Source organism: Pelodiscus sinensis, chromosome 22 (assembly GCF_049634645.1).
Source record: "Pelodiscus sinensis isolate JC-2024 chromosome 22, ASM4963464v1, whole genome shotgun sequence".
Taxonomy (NCBI): Eukaryota; Metazoa; Chordata; order Testudines; family Trionychidae; genus Pelodiscus; species Pelodiscus sinensis.
The window spans coordinates 11,160,488-11,186,904 of NC_134732.1; the positions used below are offsets into that span (position 1 = coordinate 11,160,488).

Below are 26,417 nucleotides of genomic sequence, written 5' to 3' on the forward strand. Positions count from 1 at the left end.
TTCCATGAAAGTCTTTGCATTTTTACAATCTTTGTCTGTAAGTTCTCAAGATGTATGGTACCAACATACAGCGTCCCAGTAACGGTGATCTCTGCAGGAGATTGTAGTTTTCAGTTTCAGTGCTAGTCCGTAAGTTCCAGGTCAAATTGGGGGTACAGCTCCTTTGTGGTGACCCCTCTAATCATGGCTAGAAAGGAATAAATACCACAGGTTCCATTACAAAGAGAACAGTAGATTAGTTAGCAAGAGTTTTGGCTAGCTGCATGGTTGTTATGACTCAGGTTAGTAAGTAGGAAAGACTTGACTCTCTCTAACCTTAGTTATCTTAGAGCTCACCCCACTTCACTCCTAACTGCTGGATTATTTCCCAAGTCTTTTTTAGTGCAGAAAACACAACACTACAGACTATTTATCAGTTACAGAAGGATCATCTTTGATACGCCACAGAAAAACATTAGCAGTTGTCATGTGACAATGCCACATCCCACTCAGAGGATCAGAAAGACACCCTGCCTAACCCTCTGTAGTTCTGCTATTCTGTTGGGAAGATCCCTATGGGCTTGAGATGTATTTGTATTTGAAGATGGGGCTTTAATGAGAGATTTCTAAAACTGGAGAATTTTGAAGATAAGCCCGAGGACCCAAGGACAGATGGAAACATTTACTAAGGAAAGTTTCATATTAGTCTTTCCCTTCTTACCCAGCTTGCCCAGCAACATCTGTCCAGTGTCTTTAATATCATTGTACTCATGGAGCAGAGAGATGTGTTTCTCCAGTTCCTCCAGGCTGTAACCTCTGTAACAGCAAACCCAGAAAGATCACAGTGACACAGAGCAAGTACTGCTGATTTGTCACATTTTTTTAGTAATGATAAGATACTTGTGAGGGATACCAGAACCTGCCAAAACCACACAACCTGCCCTGCTACCTACAGAACTCTGAAGGTAAGACCTGAGTCTTTAAAAACTATTGATGGGAAGGCTGAATGGAAGAGCAATCTTTCCACAACAAAATAAAGCTAAAAATAGTACTCAGCACTGGGCATAAAGAAAAATAAGAAATCTTGCGACAAATAAAAAGAATAGGTCTGATTGGTTGGCAAAAGAAAGAGTTAAGGAATTAGGCTGCTTATCTGACAGGAAATAGCAAAACTTTGAATCAACTTCATTGTTCCTTTTATTTGTACCTGTCTAATCCTATGCACTATGACTACGTCAACATTGAGGCACTATTTTGAGATACCGGAGGTAACCCAAAATAGCTATTCCATGTCTTTTGAGCGTGCCCATTATTTCAAAATATAACGAGCTTGCTATTCCGATGTCCCTGTAAACTTCATTCCACAAGGAGTAAGAGACATTTCGGAATAGCGATTTATTTCTAAATAAGTGCTGTGTAGACGGCACCAAATTTTCAAAATAAGCTACACAATTTGCGTAGCTCAAATTGCATACCTTATTTCGAGCTATGGGTGCAGTGCAGCTGCACTCTGTGGCTGTGTGTAGACACTGGGCCACTTATTCCGGAAAAGCAGCTGCTTTTCCGGAATAACTTGAAAGCTGTCTACACTGGCCACTTGGTTTTCCGGAAAAGCAATGATGATCTACTGTAAAATTGTCAGTGCTTTTCCGGAAAAACTATGCTGCTCCCGTTCGGGCAAAAGTCCTTTTCTGGAAAAACTATTCTGGAAAAGGGCCAGTGTAGACAGCACAGTAGTCTTTTCCGCAAAAAAGCCCCGATCGCGAAAATGACGATCGGGGCTTTTTTCCGGAAAAGTGCGTCTACATTGGCCACAGACGCTTTTCCGGAAAAAGTGCTTTTCCGGAAAAGCATCCTGCCAATGTAGACGCGCTTTTCCGGAAATACTTATAATGGAAAACTGTTCCATTTTAAGCATTTCCGGAAAAGGGTACCAGTTTAGACACAGCCTATGTGTTATCTGTAGAAGACAGCATTCTGCTTTCATAGTTTATAACCCACCAAAAGTCAAACTGCAGCCCATCCTCAAGAATCCTGCTGCTAGGCAAAACCTAGGATAACGCCATCATAAGAAGGGCTTCAATATCTTTTATATAGCACCATTCATTCCAATATGTTTTACAGAAAACTTGCCTACCATAGAAATACAGCTGTTCCTGGGATGTAAGATGAGAGCTGATGTTAAGACAGCTCACATCAAGCATAAGGCAAGAAATTAATACTTCCAGGTGAAACTTAAATGGGAATTTAAGAAGGCAGACTCATTTTGGATTAAATTACAACTTGACCACAACCAGGGATCTTAGTTTTACATCTCATCTGAATGACAATACTTCTAGAAACACAGTACCCATGTGGAACAGCACTGCCTACTAGAATCACAATTGTGCAACCCAGGTTTCCCTTAAACATCTCCAATCCAAGTACTGATTAAATCCAGCCTTGCTTTGCAAAAAAACAAAACAAAAGACAGAGAGACTTGGTTCAGTTTTGTAGTTGAAACAATGCTGAAATTAACACTATTCCTAACCAAACAGATTTTTTGTCATAATGCAGTATCAGCATCACCAACAAGTAGGGGCAGTTTCCAACACTGTCACTTGGACTTTGTTTTGTTTAAAAAAAAAAAAAAAAAAAACCCCAAGCCTCAAGCTAAACTTAAAACTATCAAAGAACATACTCGGCCAAAAATGGTGCAATTTCCCGATCCAGATCAAGATCCTTCTGTTTCAGTTCTTCAATTTCACGCAGTAAGTCTTCTTTATTGACTCCATCTGACTGACTGGACCTTGGAGACTGGATCTGTAGAGCAGAGAGTGCTTTTAACATTCCGCTAATTCAGCACTGTATGACATGACAGTGTCCCAGAGGGAACTGATCAGAAGAGATATTAAGTATCTGTTTATTCCTGAAGTATCATTTAGGTGAAAAGGAAAACTAGTTTACTCACTTGGATTTTCACTGTGAAGGACTAACTTATCACACTATTCAGTACCAGTCACTGCCATGTAGTTTGTGAGTTCTTCCAAGTAGAAGATGTATTTTACTTTGTAAACCTTTTAAAAATAGTGGTAGAAATGTAGCCATGTTGTGACAATTTTCTTCCACTATTTGATCTGAGGAAGTGGGTCTGGCCCACGAAAGCTCATCACCTAATAAACCATCTTGTTAGTCTTTAAAGTGCTACATAGTCCTGGTTATTTTCTTTTAAAAATAAACTCTCAGAAAGCCAGTATCCAATTCCAAAAATGTATGTGCCTGTTGAGTAGTTTGGATTGTATAAGAACTCAGGAACAGCACTCCTATTGTTTGAATGACAGTTGTGCTCTAGCACTAAGAGAACCTGCAATATTTTTCCCCGGAGATAATACATATTGCTGAACCACCATAAATATTAGGATCAACCACTGGTTCAGCTAAAAGCAAAAAGATTAAATAAGCCATGAAAACTAAGCTATCCTTTTCACTTGAAGTCATCTCTCCAGGATACATGTAAACCTACTCTCAGATATCCTAACACTATATGTGACACTGCAGTGCCAGCGTGGACTTGGCTACATGGGTATGGACTAGGTATAGCTCTACAGTGTGGATACTAGCAGGTGGACCTGGTAAGCATGGGTTTTTAAGATCTGGAGCTTGGATTATGGGCATGCCTTACAGCAGAGATTCTCAGCCTTTCCCAACTACTATATCCCTTTTAGCAGTCAGATTTATCTTGCATACCCCCAATCTTCACCTCACTTAAAAATTACTTGTATTCAAACAAAATACAGGACTATGTAGCACTTTAAAGACTAACAAGATGGTTTATTCGGTGATGAGCTTTCGTGGGCCAGACCCACTTCCTCAGATCAAATAGTGGAAGAAAATTGTCACAACCATATATACCAAAGGATATGGTTGTGACAATTTTCTTCCACTATTTGATCTGAGGAAGTGGGTCTGGCCCGCGAAAGCTCATCACCTAATAAACCATCTTGTTAGTCTTTAAAGTGCTACATAGTCCTGTATTTTGTTTCAGCTACACCAGACTAACATGGCTACATTTCTATCACTACTTGTATTCAGATTTTGTAAGCAAAGGTATCACAATACTCCATTATTGAAAAACTGTTTTCTCATTTTGTCTGTATGAAATTTTAGTTTGCATTGACTTTGATAGTGTTTTTCACATAGCCTGTTGTAAAACTGGGCAAATACTGAGATGAGTGGATATACCCCCAGTAAAACCTTTGTATTCCCCCAGGGATACACATCATTTCTCTACAGTATAGACATACTCTTAAACATAATAGTTCTCAGGGATCTTGCTCTGCTGCTACCTTAGCTATGCCTGCTCTCTGAATACTCAACCTGAGTACCGATAGCTCAACATGACAGAGTGACACACTACATTCATATGGCAATAACAGATTATGTGAAGTTTAGTTTCTGTCTGTATACCAGGAGGAATACACATATTGAAGATGAAAGATATCACTGTCCTGTATTTACACAGTAACTGGCAGAACATCTAAATGCTACTCTGTTCACCACCATATTTAGCATGAAACAAAGCTGATCCATGTAATCAACTGCTATAGCTGCTGTTATTCCCTAGAAGAGAGAGAGAGCAAAAGAGCAAGTAAGAGTACCCGACTGCAACACTGCTCCCTGGACAAGAAGGGAAGCAATCTACAACACCGTCTAGCTGTAGTCCAGGGCAGCACTGATTTTGGAGGGAAAACCATTCTCTTCCCAAAGGGGAGGAGAGATGTATAGAAACACTTACTGGAGATTTGAAACGTGCATTGCAATTTCTCAGGATTCCAGTGGGTGTCCTGTATTAAAAAAAAAAAAAAAAAAAAAAAAAAATTTTAAAAGGCATGAGCATAGCTTGATAATTCTACACACAGCAAGGTATCAATGAAGATCCAATATCTCTGATAATGTAAGCTGTTATGTGCCCTGGGCTTAGCAATTAGGAGCATCCCAGATGCTCCCAAAGGTTTAGGAAAGTCAGTCCCACAATAGGGGTGTAAGCGACTAGCCGAGTAGTCAACTATCCAATAAGCCTAGGCTTATCAGATAGTCAAGTGACTACTCGCTTCTCCCCTTCCCTGCTGCCTCTGATACAGAGGCAGCAGGGGGGGGAGCCAGCTTAAAATCCGATTCCCCCCAGCACTATCTCCGCGATGCATGGGGAGGGGAGAGGAGGCAGAGCCATAGTGGTCCCGGAGCTGGCGTGAGCCGAGACTGCTCAGTTCCAGCTCACACTGGCTCCAGGAGCTACCCCCGGCTCCAGCTCTGCAGTTTAAATGTCGTAGGAGTCAGGCTACCTGTGTGCCCGGCTCCTACTACATTTAAACTGCAGAGCCGCAGCAGGGGTAGTTCCTGCACCCAGAGCGAGCTGGGACTAAGCACCTTCACTTATCGACTAATTGTGAAGACAATACAAATTGCAGACTACAAAATTAGCCAATTACCTGCTTCTTAACATCCTTATCCCACAAAGTCCCTTGGGAAGCAAGAAGAGCAGCTCGTTATTCCGCTAAGGATCCTCAGGCAGCTGCACTTCAAGACAGGAAGTTCTCAGCCTCACTCGGATGGCTGGGGAAAGTGTGGGTCCCTCACTGTAGGTGGTGAGAGCACCTTCAGGGGCTGGAAAAGTAAAGTCCCATTCCTATAACAGGCTCTATATGAGATGATCAGAAGGGAAGTCACAGCCCCTTAAAAGCAGGAGGGAGGAAGGATCCAATGCCACTAGGAGAGCACCCTAAGAACTAAGGAGGGGGATACATCCCTTGAAGACAGTTATGGGAAGTTACATTGACTTTGCTCTTACCTCCTCAGGAAAGGCCTAGGTAACGGACCACTCCTCCCTTGCAGACCTGGGCTTTGCACCCTCTCCCCGCAAACTGGGGGTCCCTGCTCATGGTTATCCAGTGCTGCCTGGGGAACAGAAGATCTGAAATCAACAAAGGCCGCGTTACCACTTTGCATCCTGGGTACTGTAGTATCAGCGCAGGGATTGGCCGTCTCTCCCACACTGCATGTTGGGATTTGTAGTCTCTAAGGACTTTACAAGTGCACTGCTTGCTGGGATTTGTAGTCTACAAATGTTTAAACATTACACTGCATGCTGGGGATTTGAGTTTCTGAAGATTTTACCTAACCCTGGAATACAGGCTATCAAAATATTTCTTCTATTATTTGTGAACATTTTGACACTGCACCACAACTTTATTCTTTTTTTTATCACTGATAAATGTATTTGTTTGTTAAAAATTGTTAGAGCTAAAGATGGGGACTAGTTGGGAAGGTGGGTTCTATTCCTAGCTCTGCTACTAACTTGTTATATAATCTTAGACAAGTCACTTTCCCTGACTGAGCCTTAGTTTCTTAGACCTAGCATTAATTAGCAACTTGAGTAATATTTGTTTATTAAGTGCAGAAACTGTGGTCAGAGCCACACAAGATAAATAATAAGAATTAAAGTTTCAACAGTACAAGCTACAAGAACAACCTGCTACTATTACAAACCACTTTTGAAACCTACACACTAGGAAAAATATACTCAAGGTTATGTTGAAGGGACTTCTTATAGTACTCTGTACACACTGCTCATTTCACAGTGTATTCTACGATTTCCATTAATTCTCCAAAGCCATGTGATCTGTAAAGAGTAAACATTGTTAGGGTACATGAAATTGCTGTCTTCCTTTTTGTGTTGGCATAGCCATGAATGCAGACAATGGAGAATCACATGGTAGTAGTAAAATAGCCTATTTATCAAGCATTTTTCATAACACTTGAAATCTTTGTGTCAAACTTTTATCCTTGCTCTTAAGGTCTTTGAATACTTGATGTTACTACTAATAATAAACACTTATGTAGCACTCACCACCATCTTCCAAATGATTTATAAAGAAATTAATAAATCTTTACAGCCCACAAGCAAAACCTGTTAGAGACCAATACACAATTTGCCAGGTTTCTCAAGTAATTTGGAAAAAAAATCTACATATGTGCTGTCATTCCTATTCCATGATTAATTTTCTCAAGGCTTAGAAAATCTCAGTTCTTAGTTCTCAAAATGAGTTATTAGAAAATATATATTCTTAACAATATATTCTTATAGAATGACTTTCCCAGAAGGGTAGCAGAGTACTTTATGAAGAATTGGTGTATGAACTACACACATCAAACATTTTACCTACCCCATTTTATGGGGTAAATGCAACAGCTGTTTAATAGCACATAACAACATTCCCCAACAATTAAGAATACGAAAATATATTTTTCCATTTGAAACAGCAAGGTGGAGTTTTAGGTGGGGCAGAATATAATCACAATTAACCAAATAATTGTAATTTGGCTTGGACATCTATACTAATATCCCAACTCTTACAAAAAGTGCCACAGGAGTTCTAAAGTTCTCAAGTAGGCAGAACCTTCATTTTACATTCAAGCCAAAATTATTGCTTTAAACACAACATCTCTTAACGGTCTTGTTGGGGAAATGTCTCAATACTAGCTCAGAGGGAAAAGAGTGCACTGCTCTCATTACCACTTCCTACACACACACCAGGCCTAATTTGGTTCAGTAGTGACTTAGAAGAAAAGACAACACCTGGAAACAATGCTAGTACCAATTCTTGGAGCCCTTGAATATTTCTTTGAAATCTCCTATCCAAGTATAGCCCTATTGACATTCCTCTTAAAATCCCAAATGGACAAAATGTGGGTTAAATGTTTATAATACATGACATAAAAAAAAAGCAAGTGATAAAAAGTAGAAAATGGGTTAAAAATGGGTAACATTTCACAGCACTTGAAAATCTGAACCACATCCAATTCGTCAGCAGTTTCACCTACATTCCTCTCCTTAGGATGCTTTATAGTCATATATCCCTATCCGTAGCTTAATGGAGCAGGTGGATGGCCAAGTAAAAGGACTATATCTCTAGAGCCCTGCAAGGATACAAAATTTGTATCCATATCCGCAAAAATGAGCTGTGGCTATTTGCATCCACATTTGTGGATGCAGATAGCCATGGATATAAAGCGTCTATCCGTGTAAGGTTCTAGATACAAAATTTGTATCTGCATCCACATTTGCAAAAATGGCCATAGATATAAAGCAGGTATCTGCAGATTTGCATGGCTCTACGTATCTCCTCTTTTGGGAAAAGATGCATACAGGGTAGAATGAGATTTTTGTCTATATCTCCCCTATCTTAACAGCTCCCTTGAGTATAGGTGGTAATATGTTCATATCCCAAATCAGCAACAGGTAAATAAGTTATATTAGAGGAGGCAGTATATTAGACTCAATGGTCTGATCCAATGTGCCATATGTGGGCATATGTTGCTCTCTTTAAAGAAAATGAGCAAAAGTGGGAAGGTGCATGAATTTTAGTCTCATGTTGAAGACCAGAAAAAGTAATAAGCTTAATGAGACATGAATTCCAGAGGTAGGACAATGGTGAGCATTATACAGTATTAAAACCTAGACAGATTTGATAGGCCTAGATAAACATGAAAGTATCGCAGAATCATGGTGGGAGGATATTTGCACTACTGGTAGTCTCTGCCCATACTGGCATCAACACATCACCAACTTTCATGGTAATTAGTTCTGCAGAATGCAAATCTAAGCCACACAGTGGCATGATCACCTGCTCCCCTTTGAGACTGTGTTTATGTGTGGAACGAAATGTGTGATGGGCTTTCTAGAGGGACCAGAGGTAACCACGGCAAACTTCTCCAGTATAAACAAGGTCTTGGAGAGAAAAATAAAACGAAACTTTGGGGGCTTACCTAAAAGAGCCTGGGATGCTCAGCTACGTTTCTAATCAAAGCTTTGAGGAAAGGATGGATGGCCAATATCTGGAGAGCAGTCTGCCCATGGAAGAGAGAACACACCATCATCCTCTTCCCGGTTTGTAATCCTAGAAAGCTGGTTAGCAGGAGTTAAGGTTGTGAGTCCACACTGGTAATGTGTGAGGAAAAAACCTTTCCCTTCTGCCCACTCAGGCCCCAAAGCTCCAGTCACATGTGCATTTCAGCCCCCATAGGGCACAGGCGAGTAAGGAGAGAATGCTGAGGGAGTGAGGGTGGGTGACAAGGGGAGGTCCACTGATGCAGTGTGGGACAGCAGGGGGAGCAGTGGGGCAGGGAGATGTAGCAATGCTGGAAGGGCAGTGGGGGACAAGGCGGATGCTAGGACACATTGGGGGAGGAAGAGGAGCTGTCAATGCTGGAGGGGTGGGGGGCAAGAGGGGGGCTAGGTGCTCGAGGAGATGGTGAGACAAGGCAGCTGGCACTGGGAATGTCTAAGCCCTGGGTGGAAGGGGCAGGGGCGGGGCAATTCTGACGGGAAGGCAGGAACAGACGCCCGCCTTAGCGGGGCACGCGCAGCAGGGCGCAGCCAACCTCCCTCCGGCCCGCGTGGGGTCGGGCGGGCGGAGTCTCCCTGGCTCTTCCCAGCCCTACCGGGCTGACGTGGCTCGGTCCCGGCTCGGACATGGCGGACGGCAGCAGGCAGATCAAACTGGCCGCGGCCAAGAAGAAGGTAACGATCCGGGAGTGGGGGGGGCAGGCCCGGCGGCACAGACCCTTCCCCCCGCAGGCCTGTGAGGGAGACCCCGGGCTACCCCGCCCAGCTGCAACGGAAGGAGGAGGCGACGGCGGCGGCCCAGCTTGTGGGTCCCCAGCCAGTCTGTGCCCCCCACTCGGTCGGGGGAGCGGCCTAGCTACTGTCTGTCCCCGCGGCCTGTAAGGGCCAGCAGGCCCCAGCTCCCCCACGGCCCTCCTCGAGTGCCCCCGCCCGTTCCGCAGGGAAAAGAAGGCCCCGGCCGGAGGCCTGTCCTGGAAGGGATCCCCCGGGTCTCTCCGAAGGAAGCGGCGGCGGCCCCCTTAGCTCTGTCGGGCCCAGGCCTGCCCGCCCCGCACTCTGCCACCCTCTAGTCTGAGCGCTGCGCCGTGCGCGGGGGAGCTGGTGCGAGCCCTGCGCCCGGGCAGAGTCCCCGCAGTAGCCGTGGAGTTACCCGGTGCGAGCCCTGCGCCCGGGCAGAGTCCCCGCAGTAGCCGTGGAGTTACCCGGTGCTCGCAGGTCCGTGCTGGGTGGGCCGGGCTAACGGGCTTGTAGCAGGTTTGTTTGTGTGATGCCGTGAGGAAGGTAGGATCTTGTGTGATCTTGGCCATAGGGCCGCCCCCCCCCCCCCCCCTTCATTCGCAACCTGCCCAGAACCACGGGGAGCTGATGCCTCCAGAGGGTTGAGTGCTTTGGGGCCCTCCTTAAGCCTCTTCAGGTGTGCTAACATTTCAGAGGTATTTGTCTAGCAGTAACACCTTCACTGTAAATCCTGTAAGGCAAATATGGTTTTAGAGCATATGTTCAGAAACCCAGACAAAATTGGGCTTGTTAAGATACAGTATGGCCTGAGTTCACTGTTGGTTTGCTCTCTTTTATTGATGCAATCATTACAAACACAATTTATTGCTGATCTGTCACAGTGGGATGCATCTGTGTGTTGAAGTCAAGCAAATGGGTCATTGTCCTGGAATAGCTCTGCCTTCCATTTTGAAATATGCCTTTTAGGTAATGGCTTAAACTTATAATGTAAATAATGCTCTATCCATACTAGAATCAGAGTGGTGTTCTTGCAGACCCTGGAACCTAGCCTTGCCAGAGTGACCAGGGATATTTTGTCTGAAGAGTACATTATATGAATAAATTATAGGTACTTGGTGTGAAAGTGGTAGTCTACATATTGCTGTTGATTATCATTATTCTCCAGGTATGGGAGCAATTATTCACCAAGGACAAATGCAAAGTACTCCACTTAGGAAGGAACAATTAGTTGCACACATACAAAATGGGAAATGACTGCTTAGGAAGGAGTACCATGGAAAGGGATCTGGAGGTTTTAGTGGACCACAAGCTAAATGAGAGTCAGCTGTGTGATACTGTTACAAAAACAAACATAATTCTGGAATGTATTAACAGGGGTGTAGTAAGCAAGACATAAGAAAAAATTCTCCCACTCTACTCTGCGCTGATTAGGCCCCAACTGAACTATTGTGTCCATTCCTGGAGGTCACATTTTAGGAAAGGTGGACATATTGGAGAATGTCCAGAGAAGAGCAACACAAATGATTAAAGATTTAGAAAATATGACTTATAAGGGAAGATTAAAAGGACTGGATTTGTTTAGTCTGGAAAAGAGAAGACTGAGAGGGGACATAGTAGCTTTCCAGCATCTAGAAGGTTGTTACAGAGAAGAAGGGGGAAATATTCTCCTTAACTCCTGGTAAGACAAGAAGCAGTGGGCTTCAATTGCAGCATAGAAGGTTTAAGTTGGACATTAGGAAAAACTTCCTAAACTGTCAGGGTGGTTAAGCCCTAGCATAAATTGCTTATAGAGGTTGTGGAATATTTAAGAGGCAGGTTAGACAAACACCTGTCAGGGATAGTCTAGATGGTGCTCGGTCCTGCCATGAGTGCAGGGAACTGAATTTAATGATCTCTTGAAGCGCCTTCAAATTATATTATTCTACGATTACTCAGGCTGGATTTATTCCATTTCAGACTAGGGATGTGAATGTGTACTCATGTACAGTTAACCAGTGAGCCTGGGCAGCAGCTGAAGGGAGGGGGAGAGGTGGGAACCAAGAGCTGGTGCAGGGGGGAACCGGTTTTTAAGCCTGCTCCCACTTGCAGTAGCGTGGGGGGAGCTTGCTCCCATGGAGCTGCCTCTCCTCCCCCAGCGGGACGGGACAGTACTCCCTACAAGCTCCCGCCTCCCCTCCAGCCTGTAAATGTGTAACTGCTCAAAATTTCAGCAGTTAGGCATGTATTTTTATAAACATGTATTTCAGACAGAAGTCTTTAAAGTCTTATACTGTTCTCTTGTTCCTGTGAAGTATCAGATATAGGTTCTATTTATATATTGTTTTCATCCACTTGCCTCAGCAATGCTTAAGGATGGTTGACATTCAGTTTGTGACCTGGCTTTTAACAACAAATGGCCACCCAGTAAGTGTCACATCGAATCATGTTAAAGATGGATTTTGTAGAGCAAAGCTAGAATATGATCTTTTAAAATCCAATTAATAACTGCTATTTTAAGTCCTTTGTAGAAAGGGCCATGGATACAAACAACATAGTTGTTCATCCTACTGTTCAATACAGGATTATTCTCTCCAATACTTGTTCAAGCAAGTTATCTCTGAGACCTTCATCACCTCTTTTTGGGAGCCTGTTACACAAGCTATTAAATGTCACTATTTGGTTTTCTCTTCCCCCATCCTGATATTCAGGTTAAATGATCCGTTTCTTAATTTCAACCCATTTCTAAAACCCTGCAAATCTGCAAATATCTGTTTTATATCTGCAGGTATCCACATCTGCAGATATGGATATGGATATCCTTGGCTTATTTTTTGATGCAGATACAAATTTTGTATCCACGCAGAGCACTGCCCATTACCATTAGTCATAGTTTTAATACCTCTCTAAATTATATCTCTTCATCCTTGTTCAGAGCCATCAGAAATTTGTAGATGGTTATCACATTCTTCTCTCTGAACCCTTTCATTGTTGTGTAGGCAAGCTGTGTTTACTCATATATTTTAGACTTTCATCCAGTGCTTCTAGTCCTGTAATCGTTTTACATTTCTATGAACTCCCTCTGAGATGTATAGTTTATCTTATATTAATACTTACTTTGACTGTTATCCTATGGCCCTATGTTTTGACATCAGAGACATGTAAGTTTTAATCAGTTAAGATTTCAGGTTTTTCCTCCTTTTTCTCAGTTGAAGGAATATCAGCAGAAGAATAGCCCTGGAGCAACAGCATCGGCCAAGAAGAAACGAAAAAGTAAAGATGGAAGTAGACCTGAGACTCCAACAAATGATGACAAAAAGTCTCCAGAGAATGTGAGTAGATTCTTTCCTTACTCCAGATTGATTGTCTCTTTTCTGTCTAGTTCTACCAGCTTTGTTTCTGCAGCTGAGGGATAATTTTGACAATGTAGTATGTGAAGGAGAGCATAGTGCTAGTGTTTAGAACAGAAATTACTTGATATTGCATGATGGAGTCTGGTAATGCATACCAATATGTGGCCTTAAGAGCTTATTCTGGAAATGGCCAGTGTTGATATATTGAGACTTATTTTGGTAAAGAGAGATAGTTAATGTGAATTTCTTTGGCTACAGCAACCCTTTGATCAATATTTTCACTCTGTCCTTTTCTGAGCCATTTCTCTTTTCCCCTTTTCTTTCACCTCCTTTAGATTCAGAACATTCTGAAGGTGCTGGTGTCAGACCTTAACCGATCCAATGGGGTAGCCATACCCCCATTGGACAAGAGGAAGGTGAGGCAGTGTTCAGAATCCATCTGACTAGCTTGCTACCCATATTGTATGCTTCAGAGTCTATTTAAACTGGCTTTGATTTTTGGATGGACCTTCATTCTGACATATTTGTTGTCAGTTGATTCAGTTTTGTTATGTTGTTGTTAACATTAAGCTATTTTGAATGTGCTTTTTTGGTCTTATGTTTCCCTTGGATTTGTGTCATATTTAAAACGTGAAGTGAGACGTGCCAAGGATTTTCCTGTATGATGTGGCTGCAAGATCAGCTGCTTTGGGATTATGTCAGGAATCCTGGGTGTGGTGGTGTGCAACAGACTGACTGTAGAGACACCCAACCATTCCCTTTCCTACCCAGTGTGTTTCCAGGGAGATAAAGCATGGGGGCATAATAGCATTGTTCAAACTGGAATACAAGCGGGATGGGTTAGTTTCTTAGCCCATAATCTTCTTGTTTACTCATCATTGTTTTATGTACAAGTACCACATTTCTGAAAGGCATGTTCTTGCTTATCTTTAATCAACCAGTTGTCCTGAGTAAGCTGTGTAGTTTTTCCAGCCAACTCATTTTGTGACAGGTGGTGATACTTGCACATATGATGCAGTCTGGCAAGTAACATGGCTTTAAATATATCTAGGCAAGGAAGTCAGACATACTTTATATTAAGTGGTTACATGCTGTAGTACGGAAGTAGTCAGTAGGTGAAGTGGGGGCTACCAGATGCATCTGAACAGTCTGCAAAATCTTTTTATTTACTGATTATTATTGTGGTGTGAATGTTTATCTGGAATCTGGGCCTTGATTATGCGTTGACAAAGAAATTTTGACCCTGACAAAAAATAGACTACCATCTGCTAGAGCAGGCATGGGCAAAATATAGCCCGTGGGCCATACTTGCCTGTCAAGCCACCGGTTCCAGCCTGTGGACGCTGCGGGGAGTCCCAGGCAGCGTCCCCACTTGCCTCGCCCCACTCCACGCTGCTCAGAAATGCAGCTGTGGGGCAATTTTTCTTTAAAAACTATGAATCCGGAGGAGAGGGAAAAGCTTTAGGAGCTGTTTCTGTCCCCAGCACAATCCCATTGACCGGTTTCTTGCCTGTTTCAATAACAGACAGCCATGAAGCACAAGGGGCTCCAGAGCACATGGCTGCAGCCTGGGCAACGGTGGGGCAGGCAGGGAAACTGATTCAGAAACTGCTGTTGGCTGGTAAATCTCCTGGCAAATAAGCCTACCTCTGGCACCCAAGTCCCTCCCTTCCCTAACTCTCTGCCCACCATTCCTGCCCCCTACTCCGCATGCCCAAATCCTCTGCTCCCCTCCTGTATCCATATACCCTTCTAGATCTGGCACCCCAATCTCCTGCCCCAGATCACAGTCCCCTCCTGCCCTAGCTCACAACCCAAATCCCTGCACCCCCTCCTGTACCCCAATTCCCTGTCCTAGGTCACAATCCACCCCCTCCATACCAGTCCAGTACCCCAGGTCACACCTGCCACCTCCACCCAAACTCTCTCCCTTACCCCAAGCTCCCTTCTGCACTCAACCTCCATCCCAGACCTTGCACCTCTTCCATTAATATCATGGAAGAGTGCAGCCCTCGACCACTTTCCAAATTCTTGGAGTGGCCCTATCAAAAATGATTGCCTATCCATCTGCTAGAGCGTCTTTGTATTCCTTCTGTTCCTGAGAATGCAGGGACAAGGAAGATTTCAACAAGCAATAAGAGACAAGTGTATAAGAACAAACTTACGAGTCTTTCATTTTCAGTGTATTTCATTATAAAAAATTCCATTTGTTAAAGTTGTGATAAAACTTAGAATACTCAACATAAAACCTCATGTGCCTTTTAACTTTATGCTATTGTGTCTACAAAAGGCTCCATCTTAATTTTTAAAATCAGTTTCTCACCAAATTAACTATTATGATGCAGGCCCTACCAAATTCACACCCGTGAAAAATGGGTCATGGACTGGGAAATCTGATCTCCCCTCATGAATTCTGGTCTTTTTTGTGCTTTTACCCTATACCAGGGTAATCAGCTATTATTTTGTCAAGATCCAGGCTCCAGAGAACAACATATTATAATTTCTGTTATTTTATTAAGTGAATAAAAAGATTTCAGGGTTTGATCAAAAGCATCTGGCAGTTGGGATTTGACCCATGATCTACCTATTGACTTCCCCTGCCTTATACTCTATAGATTATATGGGGAGATCAGTGTTTCTCAAATCATGGCTCTTGACCCATAAGGGAATTGCAGGGCATTTATAAGTATATTTTAGGGGAGTTGTGGCATTGCCACCCTTCTACACTGCCTTCAGAGCTGGGCAGCCAGAGAGTGGTGACTGTTATCCGGGTACCCAGTTTTGAAGGCAGTGCTCCATTAGAATAACTGAAGTGAAGTAAAGGTGGCAATACCACATCATGTGATCCTTACTTTTGTTTTGCTGCTGCTGATGGCTCTCTAACTCTGAAGGCAGCACCACCTCCAGCAGCAGCACAGAAGTAATGGTAGCAGTATCGCAACCCCCTCCTCCATAACCTTGTGACCCTCCCAAAGATCTTTTATGGGTCAAGACCCCTACAATTACAACACATTAACATTTCAGATTTAATTAGCTGAAATAATGTAATTTTATGAATTTTAAAATCATATGACTGAAATTGACTAAACTGGGCCAGTAGGGTTCTAATTATGATACTTGTAAGGATGTTAGCATGTAATCATTTACATAATTAACTGATAAGCTCAGGCTTATTGGTTAATCCTAACTGTTACACACAGACCTTACTACCTCTGATATAGAGGCAGCAAGTGGTGAGGAGGTGGATGCAAGCTCCCACAGAGCTGCCTTCTTCCTCCCCTCGTCACCCCATGGCCAGGTTGGAACCAGTACACATAGGAAACCAGCTTTCAAGCTGTCTTTCCATGTGTGCTGGCTCCTGTGGAGCCACCTCCCTCCTCCCCCAAGGCCTCCCACAGAGGCAGCAGTGTGGGAAGGTGGGCTGTGGGTTCTGCTGGTGCTTCAGTCCCTACTGGTTAACTGTAATCTGTAAGTCTCATCTGTTAAGGGTGATGTTTACTGGTTATCCATTCATGTGAATGTAATTTAAATTAAAGTTAGGGATGTTAGCATATAGGCATTTAAATAATTAAAAGCTGGCTCTCTATGAACACCGGGTCTATGGAGGGCCCCACACTGTATCAGAGGTAGCATCGCGGGAGTGGGGAAGCAGGCACGAGCAGCTTCTGTCCATGGGGAGCTCAGTGCCCGCCCTCCCCCGAACAGGGACTGCTGCTGTGGAGTAGCCTCTGTCTGTGATGGGCCTGGGCTTGCTGTGGACAGAGGCTGCTCCATGGAGGCTGTATCAGAGGCAGCAGCAGCAGCATGGGGCGTCAGGCAGGAGCCAGTCTGCACAGGGAACAAATTTTTAAACCCATTCCTCTCATGGACCAGCTCCGCTGGCCATCCCATGCTGCTGCTTCTGATACAGAGGCAGCAGCACGGGGTGGCAGGGGACTCTTTGGGAGTGGAGCTGGGGAGTATTTTAGTGTAACTACTAAAAATTGTTGTGGCTATGTGATATCTGACATCTCTAATTCAGATTAATGCCTGGGCATATCTGAGAAAGCAATTAGTTGTCTGTTACATTGATGGTTTTCAGTCTTCAAATGAAGGCCAGACCTATGCTTAGCTGTTGTGAAGGTGGAGAAATGACTCCTTCATTTGTCTTGATGTCCTGAGTGCTTCTCTTACCTTCTTTTCCGTGGAGAGAGATGTTTTGATCTGCATAACTATTTAGATTTTCTTGGAGCTGTGGATTGTTATGCCCAGGATCTTCAAGAGCAACTTGAAAATTAGCATTTTAGCCTCTAATGAAAGAGAATTTCTGTTCCCAGTAGGGATGTTAGTTTAATCAATTAACGGCCTAACTGATAAGTTGATGCTTATCAGTTAATGGTATCAGTTAAACTCAACCGGCTTCTGGGGAGGTGGCTTTGCTGTGGCAGGGCCATGAAACCTCCTCCCCAGGAGGGGGACAGGCAGGAGCTGATGGCCCTGCTCTGGGGGAGGAGGCTTCGCTGTGGGTTCTGCAGTATAAAGCTTAGCAATGCATGTAACCCCTCAGATTTTTATTAGTTACATGGTTACTATATTACACTATTTTTAACATCTCTAATTCCCAGTTGTCTTGCTTATAGAACTCCTAAGTCTGAGAAATGCTGTCTGAACACTCATTTGATGCTTATAGGCAGAAAAGCTGAATGCTGGCAGCTGAGCTAATGCTGCCATTAGTATCTTAACACAGCCAGTCAAATCCGTCCTGCCGCCGCCACTGTAGCTTTCTGGTTGTGTGGTAGGCAGAGAAGCTGACAAAACAGGAACCCTGGAAAAAAAGCAAATGGATCCTAGAATGTATGAGGCTGGGTAGAGTTATTAGGTTTTTATTCAGAGTTAAGAATTTCACAACAGTTTAACTTTTTGAATGAGTATTTTGGTATTTCTAACATTCTGCTCACAAATTAGCTCTCATGCTGCTTTCTTCTCAAACTCATTCTCAGAAAAGGAACTTTATCACCGTTATTGGTACCTTATATTGATTACATCTTTGAGCATGGTGCACTAGACCTACCCTGAAAAACTAATACACACAATTAACTTCAAATACTGCATTGGGGTAGAGGAGGATTCCATCTGTCCTCTTTGTAGTCTTTGTTGGTGAGTCCCTGAACTAATATCAGGGTAAAATAATCTGAGATTGGGAAGACTGAGGGATATGTTAAGTTTTGTTAGAAGTATTAAGTATGTTGAAGTCTGACAGCATGAGCCAGTACTGCTAAAAAAAAAAAAATGAAAAATTAGTATTGAATTCTCAGCCATATAGCTCAGTGATATTATTAGTTTCATCAAGTCTATGTCCTATACCTTGGTGTTTGTAGTATTCCGGAGAAGTGCTACTTAAGGAAATAGGAGGCACATCCAAGCGGTCAAAAATGGGGAAGAGAAGAGAAATATTTCAACTTCTCTCTAAGCATCCAGGAAGGAGGTGGCTGGAATAAGAGAGAAGACTATTGAATGTAGTTGTAGAGAACCACCGAATGCTTGTGGGGTTTGACATGTCATTGCATTACAACATTTGCTTTGTATTGTCTGTGTGTGGTGGTTGATTGTGACTTGGCAATGTAATGACACAGTTTGCAACAGGATGCCAGAACATTATACCACGAAAGCTTATGCTCCAACACTTTGGTTAGTCTATAAGGTGCCACAGGACTTCTTGCTGCTTTTGCAGATTCAGACTAACACGGCTACCCCTCTGATACTTGAGAAGATTATACTGGAACTTTGTGGCTCTCTAGGACTACTTGTTCTGCAGGATTGAAGATAGATATTGGGGATTTCAGAAAGGAGCGTGGGGAGTAATACTTGAGTCAAAGTATCCCAGTTCTTGAGTGGTCACTAACCCATTTTGTTCCATTTGTACTCTTTGACTAGTGTTCTCTCCAGAAACAGTCTGAATGTGGTGCTTTGCAAAGCAGAGACCATAAATATGGCATTGCCCTATGTTTAGTCTACTGTAGTTCCCTTGCAGTAAATATACCAGAACTGACATTTTCACATGCAGATTTACAGTCTGGCAAAATTACTGCCCCTCATTAAGGAGGAGAGCTGGATAAATTCTGGATAAAGGACCCCCACAAACCGGAGACAAGGATAATAGGCGACATTGTTTATTATTCAGTGAAGAAAAACAGGTTGCTGGATTGATCAGGTTTGCTCTGGGGAGAACACAGTTTTTTGCTAGTACACATGTCTGTACTTGACCAGTGTTCACTTGGCATGTTTTGTGCATGGAGATCACATGGGTATTGTATTCACGTGTCTATCTGTGTCCCTTCCTCCTGCATGTAGATTGTAATCCTTGTGCTATATTTTGTGACAGGCATGCTTTGACACTGATGTTGCTGCTCATAATGCTGAACAGCTTGCTGCTGATGTCCCCGTGTTATCTAACAGCAACAGTTTACCTAGCTCTGGCTCTGTCATGCCTGGCCCTGGTAACATGCCACTGTCGCAGGTTTGTGAGCATTTGCATCCTGAATACTACTAATGATGCCTTTTTATTTTAAGCTGAAATGTTTTGCTAGCACAGGTTTTCTAAACAAGTGTAAAATTCTCTCCTCTCCACTCAGTCTTGGTCCAGCCGTGAGCAAACTAACTTTCATACCATGTAAAGATCTTTAGGATGCACATGCTTATCCATCCTACCTTACTCATTTCCCTTTCTATGTCTCAGGGAGCATCCTTAGGAAAAGAAGAGTCTCCTCCAATAGGAGTGTAACCTTCCTTTCTTTACAAAATGTTTAAGAATTAAATTGAAACTTTTTCTAATAAGGCAAATTGTTTGTGATATTGAGGAACTGTTGAGGGCCTTGACTGACCTACTCTCATGTTCATCGGATAAATATTATATAAGTCCTTTGTGACATGAGGCGTCTCAAAATTATTAGAAATTATCCACGATCTAGACCTGGCCTGTGTTGTGCTTTCAGAAATAAGTTCACATTTGGAAGTACTGCGGTAATGAAAAATACTATGTAGTGCAAGTTCTAGGGGGTGTTTGAGTGTACCTGTGGGGTGTGTGTGTGTGTTTCTCTCTGTTATAGTCATGCGATTCTTATGTTTTGCCCCACAGATACAAGATGCAGATGATCCTAAAAATGCCTTGGATGGAAATAGGTGTGTCCTTTGTTTAATAAAAAGTGCCTGTAACAAGGTCCTAAAGGGGCCAATAAGTTGACTTTGCTTGTAGAAATTACCTTCTGCGCTGTCCAGTCCTGGGCAGTTCCATGAATAAACCCACCTCCTAAAGGAATGCATTGTCTTTTTCCATTCTCAGGTCCATCTCATCTACAGAGAGTCTCCGCCAGCTGTCCGAGCAGCTCAATGGCTTAGTTTCTCAGGTACCATTTTATTCCATTTGATAACGTTTTTAAAACTGAAAGCTGGGAGTGAGGGAGGGGTTAAGTAGCTAGCCCAATAATTTTATTTTTAATCCCAGAGTCATTTGCAGCAATCCCACTAAACAATAAGACATTTGAACATTGAAAAGCAGAAACCATTGTTTAAGGAATGTGAAACTTAGTGGGAAGAAAACCGGATCGAGATGCTCTCTTGATTCAGCAGCAGTAAATCTGTGGTACATGGTCTCTCTCTTTCACCTAAGATGCATTCTGTATATGCTGTGAGCAAAGGTCAACATATTTAGCATAACTTTAACCAGAAAAGTATGTATGGTCATATATATATATATATATATATATATATATATATATATATATATATATATATATATATATATATATATATATATACATACATACATACATACATACATACACACACACACACACACACACACACACACACACACACACACAGTTGATAAATTTCAAGTGAACGGCACTGTATAAGTATTGTACTGTTGGGGGTCTGTTTGTACATCTTCTGCTATTTTATATTGCATTTGTGCCCTTGGGATATAAAATTTAGTTACTCTTTCTGACTCTTCTTTGTAGTCCACTTCCTATGTGAATGGGGAAAGTGCTGTCTCTTCTACAAATATGAAGGAGATGGAGGTAAGAACTCAATTTCTGATTCCATCATTCACTTAGATAATTTCACTGCTGATTGCCCAATGGGAATGTCAGTGATTGTTGTATTGAATCTGTTCAGTAAAAACAGTGTGGTTTATAACTGACAGTGAAGCTATGCCCAACATTTGAAGCTAGACATCTGTGGTAGGTCTACTCTTGAATGCTGGAGCTATGAGTGCAGCCGCTACTCCCAGTTAGTGTCTTTAGATGGGCCCAGTTAGTGTCTTTAGATGGGAGTGAAGCCTTTAGTGGAATGTGGATAGAACATCTTGCCATCCAGCCTATATTAGTTAAAAGTGGAGTGTATTTGGGGGACTCGTACTAGATCAAAACTGTGATATTAATTTATTTTCTGTACTTTAATTATTGCCTTTTTTCCCCTTCTCTTCTGCCCCCCTTCCTTCTCCTCTTGTCTGCATGCGCCCATCAGACACGTTACCAGGAGCTGGCAGTAGCCCTAGATTCCAGCAATCTAACTAACAAACAGCTCAGTACAAAGGTAGAGGAATTGGTAAGAAACAATCCAGCCAACCAGTTTGACATTGTCCTTGCTGCTCCTCCATGCTCTCTGGGTGTCTGTGAGATAATGGGTTTGTTTACAGTGCCACAAGGGAAGTGGTTCTCACTGCATTATATGGAGAACAAAATGGATTTTATGGAAATATCTATTAAGTGGGTAAAAAGTCAAAAGATGACTCCTGAATTTGCTAACTTGTCTGAGGCATATGATATATAGTCATGGGATTTTAGGTAACCATACTTTGCCCTGGGTGATTAACGAGACAAGATAAAGCAACTAAACTGGGCCTGGTCTGCAACCAGTGAATTCCGTGGGAGCAGGAGCAAGTTCAGTGGGAGCAACATTAAAATCCGTGTTTTCTCCAGCGGATCTTGCTGTTCTAGTTTTGCCTGCAGAATAGGAGTAATGGGAGTAATGAATGAGCGCAGGGTCTGATGTCTGATCATCTTCTCTGAATCTGTGGCACTGTGAATGAATCGTCCCGTAGCCTGCATGAAAGTTGCTGCTGCTTTTCAGCCTGTTGCTTTAACACAGCAAGAAACACAACTGCAAAGGATTGGTTTCAGTTTAAAAAGTGCCTTGCTTGGTTTGAAATGCTTTTCTCCCTATTTCATTCCTCCCCATTTTCCTTCCTGCACTTCAGGGCTCTCCTCAATGCATCCCACTACCCCTTTTGTTTTGCTGCATTGCTTTTCCCTTGTATTAGTTTTTCTTTTGTAGTATTGAGGCTGGGCAGCATTGGCACCTGATATCAGAATAGTGTCTACCAGCGACTGTCCCTGCTTGCCTGCTTCCACACAGGCATGTGAAGCGGTCTCTTTCCTGGAATTACACAAGGCCTATGCTGCACTCCTGGGTTTGCACTTACCCACTGGTTCTGTTAGGATCAAAGCCTTCAATATATTATCCTTTTCCACACAATCACCTTCCTAAAACACATCATGAACAGGATGATGTACACAACCTAGGCAAAGCTGATTTCAATAACTCCGGTGAAGAAGATAGTCACTCGCTATTGATAGCGAATAGGAACATTGCTCAACAGTTCATAGTTTTATGGATGTCTCGTGGCTGCTAGTACTGTATTATAGTGATATGGAATCTCTGCTCACTTTGTTTCTGTCCTATGCACATGCACCCAGAACCTAGCACAGTGTTTGTTTTTTCATTAAGCCTCCAACCACCTCTCTAGTGAGTTTAGAACAGATTGGGACAGTATTGTGTATATGCTGGCTCTTTCTCAACATTTTGTTCTTCGTCCTCTCATCTGATCCACATGGGTAGTGGACCCCTGTGCATTGGCAGAGCCACACTGACTTAAATGGGGTTCCCACATGGTAAAAAGTGGTTCTTTTTATAGGATTCTGATATGTCATTAATGTGATATAGTATCAAGTGCTACACTGATAAATTTGCATCCTACATTTGAATGTGTTTAACAGGAATGGTACTAAGATCAAATATAAGCATGTTGGATTTTATTACCTCAGCAGTTTTAGTGTGAAATGGGGATGTTCTGTCAAAGAATGAAGGACATACACTGAGCTAGCTAATACAGGTTCCCACGTGCTGTGACCCCAGAATCTGTTGTTCTAATGGTTGAAACATCCTGTCTTTGTAGAAAATGCCTAAAAGATTTAACAGAACACGAGTTTGCAATAGCTAGCCATGTGTGTCTTGTGTCTTTGGTTAAGATTAAAGACAGATTTACTGATCTCATCAATAAGAAAGTTATTGTTAGTACTGATGCATTAATTTTATTCTTTCTGCAGAAACAGCAGAACCAAGAGGCTATGAATCAGCTGGAGAAGGTAAAATGCTGGGAAATCTTTCTGCTCTTCATCCTGTTAGATTAGAACTCTAACACACAGATTTCCTTAGGCAAACATAATTAGCTGGCATAGCTGACATACTGGCAAAGCCAAAACGAAAAGTGCCCGTTCTAACACGCTGCAATTACGTGTATGTGTGAGTGTAGGATTAAATCCCTCTTTAAATGTAATATATTGTTTAAGCTTCTCCTTACTGTTATCATCATAATAGAATCATAGCGATTAGAAGAGACTGCAACGCTCCTCTAGTCTAATTCCCCGTTAACATATTTTAAAGGAGAGACAACCCTTACCTTGAATAGGTGTCTTTTTATATGAAAAGTTACCAGCATCTATTGGTAACTGATGCTCTTTGTATTAACTTGCACCTTATTTTTCCTCTCCAAGACAACATTAACAAAAGATCGTATTTATTCCTAACTAAAGTTCTTATTACTAAGAAACATTGTCAGGTAGCTTAGGCCCAGAATGGAGATTTGTCCTTTTTTATTTTTTTATTTATTTTTTTAAACAAAATCTTATAATTTTTTTATTTAATTTCAAAACGATCAAGTGAAAATGGTTATATTCAGATTTAAACATTCCCCTGTCATTTGCAATCTAGACGCTGCAGCATTGTGCTATTGTGTGAGAACCTCAAAGTAAAAGAGCCTAATTTATTTTTATTACCCACGCTGAGCAAAGTACAAAACATAAATACAAAGTTTAATTGTTGAACTGCAAATTTAGGTCTTTAAAATTCCCTGTGTCAGTTGGATGATATTATTACCACAAGAAACCTAGGTTATAATTCATTCATTCTCTCTCTCTCTCGTGGGATGACAGAGTGATGTCATCATATCACTCTGCATTCTGCCTGCCTCCTCCATCCTCCCCTTTCTCCCAGTGCTTGGGAGCTGGGGCTTCCACATTGTGGCCTTCCTCCTCCTCCCACCCTGGGTCTTGTGGGGGGAGCTGGGGCTGGCGAGGCCTTGGCCCACTCCCCCCCCACCCCCTCTCTCAGCAGCTGGGGCATGAGCGTGGGACAGCCCATTTCACCCCGGTAGCTAGGGGGGAGAATTCAGGGTCTGGTGATGCCACAGCTCAGACTCTCTCCCCTTTGCAGTCATGGGAAGAGAGCCAGGGCTGGGCTGGCCTCAGGCCAGCGATTGGTGTGGTGGAGGGGGCAGGCCAGGCTGTTATGCCTTGGGCTGGCCCTCCCCAGCAGCCAGGGGGCAGAGCCAGGGCTGCCTACCATCAGAGAGAGGGGGTGTTGATGAGCAGGGAGTGCAGCCCCCTAGTATCTTATTTTTAAAAACATCCCTTTAAAAATTGTTTTATGTGCATTGTTTCTTTACGTAGGAAAAGAAGGGGTTTGAACAGAAGTTTGCAAAGGAGCAAGGAGCTTTGAGGGAGCAGCTACAGGTAAGAGAGGACTTTTCCATTTCAGTCATGTCATCATCTGATCCTCACTTAGTTTTTTCTGGACTTCCTAACACTAGGATGTTCTTCCTCTGAAATCCATGTATTCATCCAGCCATTCAGAAAGGGTATTTGGTCAACAACGCTGTAGACTCATCCTGTGGATGTATAAACAATCAAGTCCTGATGAAGTGGGTCTTTGCCCACGAAAGCTTATGCTCCAATAAATCTATTAGTCTATAAGGTGCCACAGGACTTCTCGTTGTTTATGCAGATTCAGACTAACACGGCTACCCTCTGATACTTGTCACCTATGGATGTAAGTTAATCTTTCTGCTTTTAGTGAATTATCATTTGGTGTCTTCTGTGGATATGTAGTTCCAAGCATGGGGAGTCTTATGCTGAGTTCTTTTCTTTTCCCAAAGGTTCATATCCAGACTATTGGAATTCTAGTCTCTGAAAAATCTGAATTGCAGACAGCATTGGCACATACGCAACAAGCTGCCCGGCAGAAAGCAGGTAGATTGAGCATTCAACTGAGGTTGTTCGAACTAATCAAGGATCTTGACTCATAGGCACTGAATTCATTGGCAGGCTGCCTGTAAAATTCACTGACTTCTTAATGATAAATATTTGGCACAATTATTATTTCTGTCATCCAAGCTATCCCCCAAATCAGAGTACATTGATTCCAGAAGAATTGAGGGTTTTTTGTATGTTGCTGAAGCCCTGTTACGAATGTTAAATACAGGGTGCTTATCCAGACTGTTACTTTTTTACTGTCCTGTTGGCTGCTTCTTGCTGAATACCTCAGCTTTCAGGGGAAGGTACATTTTCATGGGTGTTTCATTCTTAGCTGAATTCTGTGTTATAAAAGTAATAATAAGCACTTAGTGCTTTTTTATCTGCAGAGAAAGAGGGTATCATCCCCATTTTACAGATGAGGAAGCTGAGGCACAGAGAAGTTAATTTGTTCAAGGTGACACTAAAGCCAGAGACCGAAGAGAACTCAGCTCTGTTGACTTCCAAATCTCTCTTCACTGTGCCACTCTCTTCACTTCCTTAAAGGGAGGGAGAGTTTTAAGAGTTTGTTGGCTGAGTAGAAAGTGTTGTTCAGCCAGTTCTGTAAAACTGTGTGCAGCAGTGCCCCACCTAAATCTGTTTTGACTTGTCAGGAGAAGCTGAAGACCTTACTACCCGGTTACAGTCATCTCGCCAGAGGATATCTGAGCTGGAACGCACTCTATCTTCCATCTCTACACAGCAGAAACAGTTGGAGAAAGTGAGACACCCCTTCATTTACACTTAGGAAAAAACACATGTCAATCCTTCACTAAACTGCTGCATCCTTTGCGGTACCATTTTTGAGAAGAGGGAAGTATAGGCCCTGTAACCAAAGTTCCATACTCTTAATCATCAAGGCAGACTTTTCAGTTTTTGCAGCTACTAATCTTTGGTCACAGCTTCTGTCTTCAGATCTGGCACCTTGCTTGATCTGTTTTGCCAGATCCAATTAACGAAAGCCCAGCCATGGCCTCTGCCCAGTAGCTTCTCCATCAAAGAGACATTTTAGTATTGATGCTAATCCAGAAACTTGCAACGCAATCTCATGGCTAGTTAATGTCAGTTTTGAAGACTGGGCAGATGAATTCCTGGCAC

General features: G+C 42.6%; 2 protein-coding genes across 10 annotated transcripts in view; one reads left to right on the top strand and one right to left on the bottom strand.

The window, feature by feature from the left end:
- Nucleotides 1-8,959, bottom strand: SWI5 (SWI5 homologous recombination repair protein). 3 transcript variants are annotated; one of them, XM_075905887.1, is made up of 7 exons: nucleotides 8,785-8,959; nucleotides 5,807-5,929; nucleotides 5,448-5,594; nucleotides 4,754-4,802; nucleotides 2,660-2,781; nucleotides 701-795; nucleotides 1-187 (listed from the first exon to the last, which is right to left on the bottom strand). In XM_075905887.1, the coding sequence occupies exons 3-7, from the start codon at nucleotides 5,459-5,461 to the stop codon at nucleotides 123-125; spliced, it is 345 nt and encodes a 114-aa protein (XP_075762002.1). In that variant the 5' UTR covers nucleotides 5,462-5,594; nucleotides 5,807-5,929; nucleotides 8,785-8,959; the 3' UTR covers nucleotides 1-122. The 3 variants fall into 3 exon arrangements, with proteins under 3 accessions (XP_075762002.1, XP_075762001.1, XP_006119078.1); XM_075905886.1 differs by having other exon boundaries at nucleotides 5,448-5,622; XM_006119016.4 differs by lacking the exons at nucleotides 5,448-5,594; nucleotides 8,785-8,959 and having other exon boundaries at nucleotides 5,807-5,985.
- Nucleotides 8,960-9,296: 337 nt separating this feature from the next.
- GOLGA2 (golgin A2) overlaps nucleotides 9,297-26,417 on the top strand; it is a 28,805-nt gene continuing 11,684 nt past the window's right edge. For 2 of the 7 annotated variants that reach the window (XM_075905864.1, XM_075905866.1), the window contains exons 1-12: nucleotides 9,297-9,538; nucleotides 12,787-12,909; nucleotides 13,266-13,346; nucleotides 19,292-19,426; nucleotides 20,045-20,088; nucleotides 20,249-20,312; nucleotides 20,928-20,987; nucleotides 21,436-21,516; nucleotides 23,298-23,336; nucleotides 24,699-24,761; nucleotides 25,184-25,277; nucleotides 25,934-26,040. In XM_075905864.1, coding sequence (XP_075761979.1) covers nucleotides 9,491-9,538; nucleotides 12,787-12,909; nucleotides 13,266-13,346; nucleotides 19,292-19,426; nucleotides 20,045-20,088; nucleotides 20,249-20,312; nucleotides 20,928-20,987; nucleotides 21,436-21,516; nucleotides 23,298-23,336; nucleotides 24,699-24,761; nucleotides 25,184-25,277; nucleotides 25,934-26,040 — 939 coding nt within the window. In that variant the 5' untranslated portion in view covers nucleotides 9,297-9,490. The remainder of the gene's footprint in view (nucleotides 9,539-12,786; nucleotides 12,910-13,265; nucleotides 13,347-19,291; nucleotides 19,427-20,044; nucleotides 20,089-20,248; nucleotides 20,313-20,927; nucleotides 20,988-21,435; nucleotides 21,517-23,297; nucleotides 23,337-24,698; nucleotides 24,762-25,183; nucleotides 25,278-25,933; nucleotides 26,041-26,417) is intronic. The other 5 variants (XM_075905868.1, XM_075905869.1, XM_075905870.1 and 2 more) reach the window with 4 other exon arrangements.